Source organism: Pyricularia pennisetigena, chromosome 6, assembly GCF_004337985.1.
Source record: "Pyricularia pennisetigena strain Br36 chromosome 6, whole genome shotgun sequence".
In the NCBI taxonomy this organism is placed as follows: domain Eukaryota; kingdom Fungi; phylum Ascomycota; class Sordariomycetes; order Magnaporthales; family Pyriculariaceae; genus Pyricularia; species Pyricularia pennisetigena.
The window spans coordinates 5,307,982-5,320,389 of record NC_043744.1 but is presented as its reverse complement, the minus strand read 5'-3'; the positions used below and the strand labels follow the sequence as shown (position 1 = coordinate 5,320,389).

Here is a 12,408-nt window from a genome sequence, read left to right as displayed (position 1 = left end):
TTACGACGCCATGATTCGACTTGTCAACGCCAGCCATTCCTGGTCAGTGTGGAAAGCTAGCTCATGTGGACGACAAGAGTGCACTTATCTACACGAAATGAAATGAAGTAATGGCCAGCCGTCTTTCTTGAATGACGTGATATGATGATAACTTTGATGTGCTGTACTCCAGCCAAGTTACATCTAAAACAATAGGTAAGCGCAAGACATTCCCAGTTCCATCTCACACACTTCCCCATCCGTGTCTATGATTATAAAAAATTATCAAGAGCTTTTTAACCCTGAAAACTCATTTGATGACAACCCATCACCACCCTATGAGACATGCCTCCCATTTCAGTTTTATACAAATTTATATTGTTTATGGAGGTCTGAAGCTAACATCTTCAAAGTGTTGATCCATATGCATAGATCCCTTACACCCACCCCGAAACAAGGATAATATTATGTCCCCGTAAGCTGTAAAGACCTGCCATTCCGCAAATAATAAGTCACGTGAAATTATTATATTTTATACAGATGAGGTGTAGATGTTCAGATTCTGCTTTTGTATGTGGCCCGTCAAATGGTTCCAAGCCATTACCCCTTAGGCACTTGAGGTCTGTTTTGCAACACATCCTTTGCGACGTTTATAGCGGCCTCGGGCAGACCAGCCAGGCGGGCGACCTTGAGTGCATGGCTATGCCGGTTGACGCCCTTGCGTAGCTTGTGCACGTAGATGAAGCTACAACTTGTATCCTCCTCAATATCGGTGCAGTACATCTCCACGCCGTCCGTGCTGCCTTCGGCCGCATGCATACCCTTGGCAACTGCGAGGTCGGCAACGGTATGGAAATGTGTAGCAAACAGGGCCCTGCACCGATTGATATTGACCAGGTGCTCTACGCACGCAAAAGCGACGGCAGTACCGTCCTCGGGCGTCGTACCGCGGCCAATTTCGTCCATGACGACAAAGCTCCTGGGCGTGGCGCTGCGGAGAATCTGGGCCGTCTCGAGCATCTCGACCATGAAGGTACTCTGGTCGCGGTAGAGGTCGTCGGCGGACCCGACGCGGCTGAAGAGGGCGTCGACAATTCCGAGCTCGGCGTGATCGGCCGGCACGAAGCAACCCACCTGGGCGAGGACGGTGATGAGGGCGTTTTGCCGCAGAAAGGTCGACTTGCCCGCCATGTTGGGACCGGTGACGAGCCAGACGCGGCCATGGCCCGGCGAGCCGACGAAGCAGTCGTTGCCGATGAAGGAGCGTCCGCGGTCGGCGAGTCCAGCCTCGACGGTCGGGTGGCGGCCGCCGAGGACGGCGTGGGCGGTGCCGTGGTTTACCACGGGGCGGACCCAGCCCCGCTCGTGCGCGAGACGGGCCATGCCGGTGACGACATCGAGCTCGTCAAGGACGGCGGCGTTGCGGCGCAGCGGCACGAGGGCCTTGACGACGGCGCGGCGGAGGAGGTGGAAGACACGCTGCTCCTCGGCGCGGATGGCGACGCGCGCCTTGTCGAGGCGGGCGCCCAGGTCGGTCCACTCGGCGTGGTGGAAGGAGCGGGTGCTGCGGGACGAGGATAGCGACCTGACGCCGTCCAGTGGCGCGCGGGCGTCCTTGCCCTTGACGTGGCAGATGTGACCGAGGTTCGGGGTCCATTTCAGGGTGAGAGTAGAAGCTTGGAGGCGAGCCTGGAGGGATTCTTGGAGCTCAGCGCGCTCTTGTAGTAGGCCTGAAAGTTCGGTATGCAGGGCCGACAGCGCACCGCTGGCGCCGGACTTCATGATCCAGGCATCGTTGTCGGCGCTGTAATATTCGCGGATGGAGGACGTCGGTGCGGCGCGGCGCTTCTTGGCGGCCGCCGTGGGAGCTGACTTGGGCAGCACGTTGGCAAGGTCCGTCGAACCTGCAGCCGTGACGACCTGCTCCGCCAGCTCCACCATCTCGCCAGCGGCCTCCTCCTCGAGCTGATGGCGTTGTACCAAGCCTTCCTCATCGATCGCGTTGCGGATCATTTTGGCGAGTGCGAGAGGCTGGCGCAGGCTGATGCGGTTGATCAAGTCATCTAGGCAGTCAGTGTCCGACTCAGGGGCTGGGTTTCTCGGCCCAGTGGACGCTGCGACGGCGCCTTTTAGAAGCGAAACGATATCATTCGATGCGCCAATAGTGCGGGATAAGTCGAGGAGGTCGTCGGGATCACCGCGGCCAAGGGCGAATTTCTGAACGAGACGCTGCGAGTCAGCGCATCTCCTCAGAAGTAGCACAACACTGTCGCGCAATCTCTCGTCCTGCAGGAAGCGCGATACGAGGTCCTGTCGTGAGGTGATGACGTCCAGGGAGGTAGAGGGTGCGCTCAGCCACTCATCGAGCAGCCTCGCCCCGCCCTGCGTCACTGTGCGGCGGACAGCGTGCAGCAGACTACCGCGAAGGGCGCCGTCGCGGATGGTGCTCTTGATCTCGAGCGAGCGCATGCTGTTTCTGTCGATGGACATGACCTCCATGGACTGATGGCGGCGGGGCGGCTGGAGCTTGATGTTGATGTTCTGCAGCCGGTCTCTGACGTAGTGAAGCAGCAGGTTGCTGGCTTGGACCTCCTCGGCGGTGAATGCATCCATGGACTGCGGTGACATCTCAGACTCGAGCATCGGGGCCCAGTCGGCGGGCGTCCAATGCCCTGGGCGCTCGGCATGTGTTGACAACCGTCTTTCTTCCGCCAGCAGAGCAAGGAGCTCTTCAGACGCATGGGGCGCGATGGTCCTATCAAGAACAATCTCTTTCGGATCAACGCGGGAGAGGACCGAGGTAAGGGAGCCGAGGGTCGTTGATTGGGTGATAAAGTGGCCAGTAGATAGGTCTAGCCAGGCGAGCCCAAGTGGGCAGTTGGCGATGTTGCCCATCAAAGGTTGAGGTGCAGCGGTTGACGCTGCCGTGGCGGCGGCCGAGATATGCTCAGCTGCGTGCAGGGAGACTGCGGGCGGCTCTGGCAGGTGGATGGACATAACATAATTGTTTGAATAGGGGTCCATGAAATTCTCATCGATCAAGGTTCCGGGAGTGATGACACGGGCGACACGACGGTCATGCATGAGGCCCCCAGACTTGACCTTGTCGCCGGCATCATTGGGGAACTCCTCGGCGATTGCTACATAACGGTTCAGGTCTTGGACTAGGACCTTGAGGAACCGGTCGAGCTGGAAAAAGGGAAACCCGGCCTAGGTTCCATGCACCAAAAACATCAGAAACATTCAAACCATAAGCAAAATCGATCACCTAGCTTACTTAGCTTTAGAGGCAGGTAAAAGGAGGAGGAGAGAAATGTACCATGGCAACATTGCCCGCAGCAGTCTTCTTGGTGGCTACTTTTAGGTTCAGCTGCGGGCCTATTTCCTGGGCATGTTCAAAGTAAAGCTCATAGAAACCACCAACGCGGGTCAGCAGCACGCAGTTGTCGAACCTGTTCATGTTGAGACGCGCCTGTTTGATTACGGTAGGGTATGTCGGGCCTTCATCCTCGGGCGGCGGGAGTGGCTCCGCGTCCTCTATTACTCCCTGAGGCAAGTCTTCAAGCTTGAGGACGGTCCGTCTACCGGCAGACTTGGGATTTGTTGACGGCCCCTGTGACTCGACCTTTTTCTTGGTCTTGGCACATTTGACCGTCGGGAGATCATCAAGCTTCACAGTTGTCCTCGTCTTGGCGCCCCTGGTCTGCTGGCACCTAAAGCTTTGTTGCTGGCTTCGGAATGCCGAAGCAGCCAAGGAGACGGGCAATCTGCCCACGGAAGCGTGGGAGCATAACCCTAGCAGCACGCGACTGGTGCTCATGGAGCCATCGTCGCTGACCGTGCTAGGCAGGTGCGGGCGCAAGTGCCTGAGTCGTAGTGATGGTTTGCAATGTGGCCAGGTGTGGCGTGAGGCGCCGTGACTATCACCGATCCCCAGGCCCTCTGCATCGGCAGTAGGTTGGAGATCGAGCTTTCTCACAGATCCGGAGGACGGGCCGAGGAGAATACAACGGTTGCTAATGCGCGAGTAGGCCGCCTGGCAGGAGGAACTACGCGACTGGAGCATCAACATGGGCTGTTTTCTGGTCCGGGGACGCCAACGGCTAATGATGGGAATCAGCTCATTTGATGTATAGTCTTTTTTTTTTTTTTTTTTTTTTTTTGTCAATGGGAAGTTTTGAGTGAAGAGATTTTATTGGTCCTGAACGGCTAATTAGGTGGGGGTGGAACTGGCTGGCTAGGCCCTGCTGGGTTTGGTAGAGTTTGTGTGTGGAGTGGAGTAAGATGCCACTGCACGCTTGTGCCTGATTGCTTTTCTTCCTTTTCTTCCCCTTGGTCTTGGTGTGTGTATCTGCTCCTGGTCGCCTTTTCTCGCCGTATATTGACCGAGATGCTGATGCTTGATTATCCCCATGGCTGCGATGGTAAGCAGCCCCTCATTCAAAGCTACGGTTGACGGTTCAAGGGGAGAATTATCTGGGGATACCCACGTCGACATGCGTGATGTCGGTAGCACGTGTTGAAATAGATTAAATCACTTGTTGCCGTGTTATGGACGATTGACCAAGGATTAAGCTGGTGCCACCCGATCGTCAGACATTTCCCAACACGCACCCAAGGGATAGGCACGCATCCGGCCGCCCAAGTGCGGTTGCATGTTTGCTTTCGCCCCTATATATATGACAGATTAACGAGGAAACAAATAAAATAGGAAACATCAAGAAGAAACTGACCAGAGTGACTTCACTATAGTACACGGATGTCTCGAGCGGGTATGTTCGCCGATGGAATGACGACAAAGTGGCTTCATCTACTCAGCTCCTTTCTTTTTTTGGCTTGTGTTTGTTTCCTTTCCCTTGAACCACGGGTGCCGTTCTGTGCTATGTGCTATGCTATGCTGTACTGTTATTACCGTCGGTTCTTCTCTAGGACCCGCAACGCCGGATCCAAGCCCAGATTGTGGGGGCTAGTGAGGTTGTCAACAATGCAGTGGCCCCATTTCTGGCACGTCTGCAACCGATTCTCGAACGATTTTTCTGACGACTCCGCCCAGCCTTCCACGTCCATTCGCAGAACAACCGCACAAATGCACTGATGACAAGCCAGGGAAAAAAAGTCAGATTCAAGGGCCCAACCAACTGCCATGAGCTGCTCTTTGGTTGATCCCGCCCTTGTCCGTCCCACCCCCTCGGATTGGGTGCCCCCTTGGCCGCATACCCTACCTCATTGATATGACCATGCTGGTGTCATGCCGTCCCATTTTGCCCTCCTGTCTTATCGACTTGCTGACAGCCTGTCGTAGGTAGCGAGTGCTACTAGACCATGCTATAAATCTCTCTTTTGCCCTTCCTTGCTCAAGTCTCACACCCCTTCTGGGGGTTTCTTCCTGATATACATAACAATACTTCCGTGTTACAGTGGTACCCTTTTTTTTGGATAAAACAAGCGTACTGTCATTCATATTGTCGTGTTCTCGACACCCCTCGGTTATACGCAGACACGCGAACACACCCAAGTGCCGACACACAACAATATCCGCGAGTACACGCAGCAACTAGTCTAGACTGAGAGACACCCCTTTTCGGACAACCCGGACTTGGCCCCTTGTGTGTAGGAGATAGTATGGCTGCCACCTCTGAACATTTCACAGGCACCTCCCTGCCCTTCAAACCACAGATACCCATAACTCCTCCGCCGGACTGTTTGCATTTTGGAATCATATCCCCCGAGCTCTCTACGAAGTCGACTCCTCTGAGAAGAGAGGCACCGGCTGCAATGGACCCAAAGATGAAAAACGCCGAACCGCAAACCAAAACACTTGCCACATGTGTCACACCGTCCACCGACTCCACACAACCGTCATCAGCACCGAGCCTCTGTCCAAACCTCGAAAGCAGCAGTAGTAGCACGCCCACAAACGGAAACACAACCTCACAGATCCCTAACATGGACCCACGGCACCTTGCCTTGGTCTCGCGCATCGCAGCCTATTACCAGCAGCGCTCACAGGCCATCGCCAACTACCAGCATCAAAAGTGTCAGGCCTGGGCCAACTTGCAGCGGGCCAAGTGTCAGGAGATGACGCAGGCCGCCATGCTTGTCGTGGCATGGTACGTGCGTGACCGGATCCAGCGACGCCGCAAGAGGGAGAAGAGGAAGTTCCGGAAGGGCCTCTCAGAGCGCTCAGCTGCCACGGCGCCCACCCCGGCTGGGGTGGGCAAGAAGAAGCGGGTCGAGGCCACGGTCGACAAGTGGATCGGCCACGTGCCCAAGGACGTCCTGCCCTCGCCTAACACTGCTGCCTTAGACAAACCAATCGACACGGACGAGCTCCGCTTCTCGATAGACGCTGAGCCCAGTCCTACTGACGCCGACGACAAGCTATTTGCCGTTGCGGACGGAATGATCAAGAGTCAATTATCGAGGATCGAAGTACCCCTTTTGGGCGCCCTTGACTTCGCGGCGGACCAGGACGACAGCGATAGTGGGAGCGACTTTGAGGAGGTGATGCGGTGGAGGCCAGTCGATGAGGATGCCGGGGATTTGGGATGTGCTGCAGAGCAGGACGATGACGACGAGGATGACTGTTCGTACGAATATTATGATGACGATGAAGACGATATGGAGGATCTCACCGGCGAGGTTGTCTCAAAGTAAGCTCCCGAAAGTAGTGGAAGTCACTGCTCATGAGGAACTGCATGGAGAGGCTAGGGGTGGGCTTCTAAAGCCATGGGATCATCTGTATGGAACTGCATGTTGAACGGAGTTTAAGGGTTGGCTAATGGACGGCTTACATTTTTGGTGTTATTGTATCTGGTTTTCTGTGTCTTAGTGAGCGTTTTAGGTGGTTTACTTATTCCATACCCTTCTTTTTCTCTCTTCTGAAGTCTTTCATGGGCGATTAATTGAAGCAGACTCGTGGATCTCCCAAGAGTTTCATCTTTTGTGGATGTGGTTAACCAGCCCTGCGTGCAGATTGAGGTTGTACTGATTTGGCGCAGTGTAACCTATATTTGCAGCCGCAGTACAGTACGGCATCATCACTTGAGCAACGGAATGCAGGTAATTATATCAGGTGCGCCGCACAAAAACGCAAAAGGTAGTAACAACATAAATTTAAAAAAAAAAAAAAAAAAAAAAAAAACACTCAGCTGTTGCGAGGCTGGACAAGTCCTTGGCTGAACAGTTGTATGACAGCATAACCATTGGGTGGGATCGTCGTTGAGCGTGCGAATCGTCCGAGAGCATCATGGACAAGAAGAATATACAAGTTATTACCTAATATGAAGCCCCAGTATAGGTAATGGGGGAACACCAAAGAATGGTCGGAATCGTGGCCCAAAATAACCCCGATCGAGTCTTGGGGTTCTTGGGAAGTTTGATCCCGTCTTTAGACAAGCTCAAACGCCACCTGGGATTTGCTAGTCTCCACTGAAACGCAAACCAGAACGAACCGGAGCTGTTTTGCCGTCTGCACCTTTGACCGTGCAGGTACCGCGCCTCGATTCTTGTGAACTGGTTCCGTTGACAGGGAAGTTGTTTTGGTTGAAGTTCCCTGTGATCTCCCCGATTGAGGAAGTAAAGAAACGAAACCCAGATAAAAACAAAATAGAATTAAAAAACTAAAGAATTCGAATGCTTTCCATTAGATACGTTAGATACCTCTACTATTATATACGAGAACGAAAGCAGACGTCTCCACTCTCGCACTCTCATAGTACAAAGTAAAGCACTACTGTGCTACGTAGTATACCCCGCACCTGCCCAGCGCCATGACTGCCAATCGGGCTTGGTCGGGGCCTGAACTTCCCCTACCGGCAGACTCAATCCTGCAGGGGTTTCCCCGCTCAGACGCCCGCTTTGGAGCTCCATAAAGCAAGATAACTTGCTGCCGTGCGGGGGCGGAGCTCTCCTCAATGATAGCCCAAGTAGGGAGAGGTACAGCTGACCTCGAAAGCAAAAAGGTTTTAGCGTTGTCAATTCGTCATCCATCATCCTTCTACCCCATCCATCCATTGTCTGCTTTGCTTTTGCTTCTGTTTCTTTTTTTCTTCCTGTAGCTCTAAAAAGTAGGTCTGCACCTGCTTTTACTCTATTGTACTGTATTCTTGAACAGCAGAGCCTAGCCTCACCTGCAGCAAAGGCCGGCTCATTGCGATTTGAATCAAGGTCCCAGCTCAAACTAGCTGGCTGCTTTACAGGTACAGCTACATCACGGCCACTTGTTAACCTCGGTGCACGCCTTGCTGTTACTTCCACAAACAATTGGTGACCTTGTCGGACGTTAGCCGTTAACCAACCTTTGTCCTTCTCACACAACAGTGACACGACAGTAGCGACACCAGCTGCAAGCTGGTTCTTTAGATTGTACGCTCCGCGCGCGGCGACCTACATATCGATTCATCATGGGCGGCGAGAGCAAGGCCACCGCCAGTGGTCTCAAGTCATACCCTCTCCAGGCGCCTAAGCCTGTTGGCAAATGGATTGAGAACATCTACAAGGAGCGCCTTGGGCAATTCAAGGATGGAGGCCAATATTCTGTTCAGAATGTTGTAGGGTAAGTGAAGAACCGCCCCCCCCAAATGATGGTTTACTCTTTTCTACTAATCAATTCTCTCGCCCATGCGCTGACACCTTGACCCGTAGCATGCTCGAAGAGGCCGTCGCCAAAGGCGCGCCCCACGTCAAACTCTCGGTCTGGGATGCTCCGGGCCAAACTCGCCCCAAGTTCGACGAGGCGACGTCCCACGAGTTCGAACCCACCGACGTCGGCGCCTGGTTCGGTCCGGCATGGACGACACATTGGTTCAAGGTCCAACTCAAGATCCCCGAGCACATGCTCAAGGCGGATCTCCTCGAGTTTCACTGGAACGCAGGCAACGAGGGCATGGTGTGGACCGAGGAGGGCAACCCGATCCAGGGCCTGAGCGAGCAGCAGCGTGAGGAGTGGGTCATACCCGATTCCTTCCGCGATGGCAAGGAGCACATCATCTACATTGAGATGGCGTGTAACGGCATGTTCGGCGCGGCGCCGGGCGATTCGATCCAACCCCCGGACCCCAACAAATACTTTCGGCTCGGAAAAGCCGAGATCGTCGCCATCAACCCCGAGGCTCGCCAGCTAATCATTGACCACTGGATTATCGGTGATGCGGCGAGGGAATTTCCTCAGGATTCATGGGAGCAGCACAAGGCGCTCAAAGTAGCCACAGATATGATGGAGGCCTTCGAGTTCGGCAACAAGGAGTCGATTCTCAAATCGCGCAAGATCGCGCGCGAGTACCTCGGTGATGTCAACTCGCACAAGGTGTATGACAGCGGGAAGGAGGCTCTCGTCTACGGCATCGGTCACTGTCACATCGACACCTGTTGGCTGTGGCCTTGGGCCGAAACCAGGCGCAAAACCGCCAGGTCATGGTCCAACCAGTGCGACCTGATGGACCGGTACCCCGAGTTGCATTTTGCCGTTTCGCAGGCGCAACAATACAAATGGCTCAAGGAAGATTATCCTTATGTGTTTGATCGCATCAAGAAGAAGATCAAGGAGGGTCGCTTCCACCCGATCGGCGGAAGCTGGGTCGAGCACGATACGAACATGCCTAGTGGAGAGTCGCTCGTGCGCCAGTTCCTTTACGGCCAAAGGTTCTTCGAGGGAAACTTTGGCAAGCGGTGTCAGACATTTTGGCTTCCGGACACTTTTGGATACTCAAGCCAGCTGCCACAGATTTGTCGTCTTGCGGGCATGAACCGTTTCCTGACGCAAAAGTTGAGTTGGAACAACATCAACAAGTTTCCCCACACAACTTTTAACTGGGTTGCTTTGGATGGAACCCAGGTTATATGCCACATGCCACCTTCGGAGACGTACACGGCCGAGGCCAACTTTGGAGATGTCAAGAGGAGCATTACCCAACACAAGTCGATGAACCAGGACGAGACTTCACTACTCATATTCGGCCATGGTGACGGAGGTGGCGGACCCACGTGGGAACAGCTCGAGAAACTGCGCCGTTGCCGTGGTATTAGCGACAAGGTTGGGCTTTTGCCCAGAATCCACCTGGGCAACACAGTCGACGACTTCTTTGACAAGCTTCAGAACAAGGCAGACAGCTTTGTTACATGGTACGGCGAGCTGTACTTTGAGCTGCACCGTGGCACGTACACCACCCAGGCCAATAACAAGCTGAACAACCGCAAGTCCGAGACTGTTCTGCGGGATCTTGAGTTCCTTGCTACCATTGCAACGATCAAGGACAAGAAGTACAAGTACCCGAAGAAGGAGATTGATGACATGTGGGAGTGGACATTGCTATGCCAGTTCCACGACTGCTTGCCCGGAAGTTCTATTGAGATGTGTTACGATGATTCTGACGAGGTTAGTAATGATTTTTCAACTAAGAAACGTGACTTTGTTTTGCAGAAAAGATTATACTAAAGTCCCTTGCCAAACAGCTATACGCAAAACTGTTCGAGACTGCCGCTCGTGTACGAAAGGAGATTTACGATGTTCTTGGCTTGTCCGATGTGGAGGCTACCAGCGTTCAAAACGCTGTTGCCCTGAACACCCTGCCATGGCATCGCAAGGAGATCGTTGACATTAACGAGAATGAGGGCGCTGTGGCTTGCGGCTCCGGAAACGTCTTGCGTGTTCATCCCTTCAAGACCTCTGATAAAAAGCAGGTTTCGGTGAGCAAAGAGGATGACGGCGTGTTTGTCATGGAAAATGACGACCTCAAGATCAAGGTTAAGAACGGCGTTATCATCTCTATGTATGACCGTCGGGTCGGTCGTGAGGTCATCCCTAAGGGAGGCAAGGCCAACCAGTTTGTCATATTCGACGACAAGCCGCTATACTGGCAAGCATGGGACGTCGAGGTCTACCACCTTGACAGCCGCAAGGAGCTCCCCAGCGGAGCAACAGAAATTTCCGAGGACAAGGCTCACCGTGTCAGCGTGGTGACCAAGACCAAGATTAGCGACAACAGCTCCATCAAGACAACAATCAGCCTCTCTGCTGCCATCCAAGGACGGCAATCTCATGTGGAGGTGCACAGCGAGGTTGACTGGCACGAGACCATGAAGTTCTTGAAGGTTGAGTTCCCCGTCGACGTCCGCAATACAGAGGCATCGTACGAGACGCAGTTCGGAATCGTCAAGCGCCCAACGCATTACAACACTACCTGGGATATGGCCAAGTTTGAGGTTTGCTGCCATCGCTTCGCAGATCTGTCGGAGAACGGCTATGGTGTGTCGATTTTGAATGATAGCAAGTACGGCTTTGCGACAGCTGGCAACCTGATGCGGTTGTCGCTGTTGAGGGCACCCAAGGCGCCCGACGCACATGCCGATATGGGCAAGCACCACATCCGCTGGGCAATTTTGCCGCACGAAGGTGCACTGGGCCCCACGACGGTGCAACGAGCGATTGAATTCAACAACAAGCTTACGGTGCTGTCGAAGCCGACGGATGAGGCCGTGACAATGCTTTCATCGTGCCCGATCAAGGTCACGGGCAACCCGTCATTGGTCCTTGACACGGTCAAGCGTGGTGAAGACGACGAGGATGTCAGCGTTGGCTTGCTTCCTGCACGTAAGGGACGCAGCGTGATTGTGCGTATCTACGACAGCCTGGGAGGAAAAGCGCGGGGAGCGGTCGAGACCAGCTGGGATGTCAAGAAGGTACGCAAGGTGAACATTCTTGAGGACGACGGAGACGAGGTCGAGTTTAAGGACGGCAAATTTGAGATTGAGCTCAGGGCCTTTGAAGTTGCTACTTTCCGATTGGAGCTGTAAAGCTGTCGGATCTCTTGGTGTATATAGCGATTGCTGGTTTTGGAGTGCATCGGTTTTACCACAGATTGTGTTTAACTAGGCAGTCTAGTGAAATTTGCAGATGTTGTTTGGTAGGCATGGAGAGTTTTATTCACTAACTTGACGTAGTGGATGGGGGGGGGGGTGACCAAGGTAAGCCAAGTAAGGTTGATAAGGTACCACCTACCAAAGCTCTCCACTATAACGTCAGGCACGTCGGACAAGTAGGAAGAAGCCCAAAGCACCAGATGGCCATGCAAGGGTCCAAGCTGGGGAGGGTCCTGGATATGACCAATCAGAAACCACATGACGAACACTGGGGCCGTCCAGGTACGCAATCCCAGTCCGGGATCAGGGTCTCTGGCTGGGAAAGCTCGGGTCTTGGCGGGCGGCATACAAGACACGTTCTGAGGCTGTGTGGTTGTAACGTGAGTGTGTAGAGTGAGGATTGGATGTGAGCTAGACCTAGAGAGAGAGAGAGTCGCGGAGCTCTGACGAAAGCTAAACCCAACCGAACCTTCTTTTTGACAAAAAGAAGGTGTCTGGTAAAGTTGCAACAACGACGAAAAAAAATCAGCTTCAACAATCTTTTGTTATTTTTTTTTTTTTTTTTTTTTT

At 53.7% G+C, this 12,408-nt stretch overlaps 3 protein-coding genes across 3 annotated transcripts; 2 read left to right on the top strand and 1 right to left on the bottom strand.

Moving 5' to 3' along the window:
* Positions 1–579: 579 nt before the first annotated feature.
* On the bottom strand, positions 580–4,051 carry PpBr36_05304 (uncharacterized protein; the record flags this gene model as incomplete). Its single annotated transcript, XM_029892460.1, has 2 exons — positions 580–3,189; positions 3,299–4,051. 2 exons carry the CDS (start codon positions 4,049–4,051, stop codon positions 580–582), a joined length of 3,363 nt encoding a protein of 1,120 aa, XP_029749355.1.
* A 1,550-nt stretch (positions 4,052–5,601) lies between these two features.
* Positions 5,602–6,636, top strand: PpBr36_05303 (uncharacterized protein; the record flags this gene model as incomplete). The annotated part of the gene is made up of 1 exon (XM_029892459.1): positions 5,602–6,636. One exon carries the CDS (start codon positions 5,602–5,604, stop codon positions 6,634–6,636), a length of 1,035 nt encoding a protein of 344 aa, XP_029749358.1.
* Positions 6,637–8,384: 1,748 nt separating this feature from the next.
* Positions 8,385–11,772, top strand: PpBr36_05302 (uncharacterized protein; the record flags this gene model as incomplete). Its single annotated transcript, XM_029892458.1, has 3 exons — positions 8,385–8,536; positions 8,626–10,354; positions 10,432–11,772. 3 exons carry the CDS (start codon positions 8,385–8,387, stop codon positions 11,770–11,772), a joined length of 3,222 nt encoding a protein of 1,073 aa, XP_029749357.1.
* Positions 11,773–12,408: the final 636 nt, after the last annotated feature.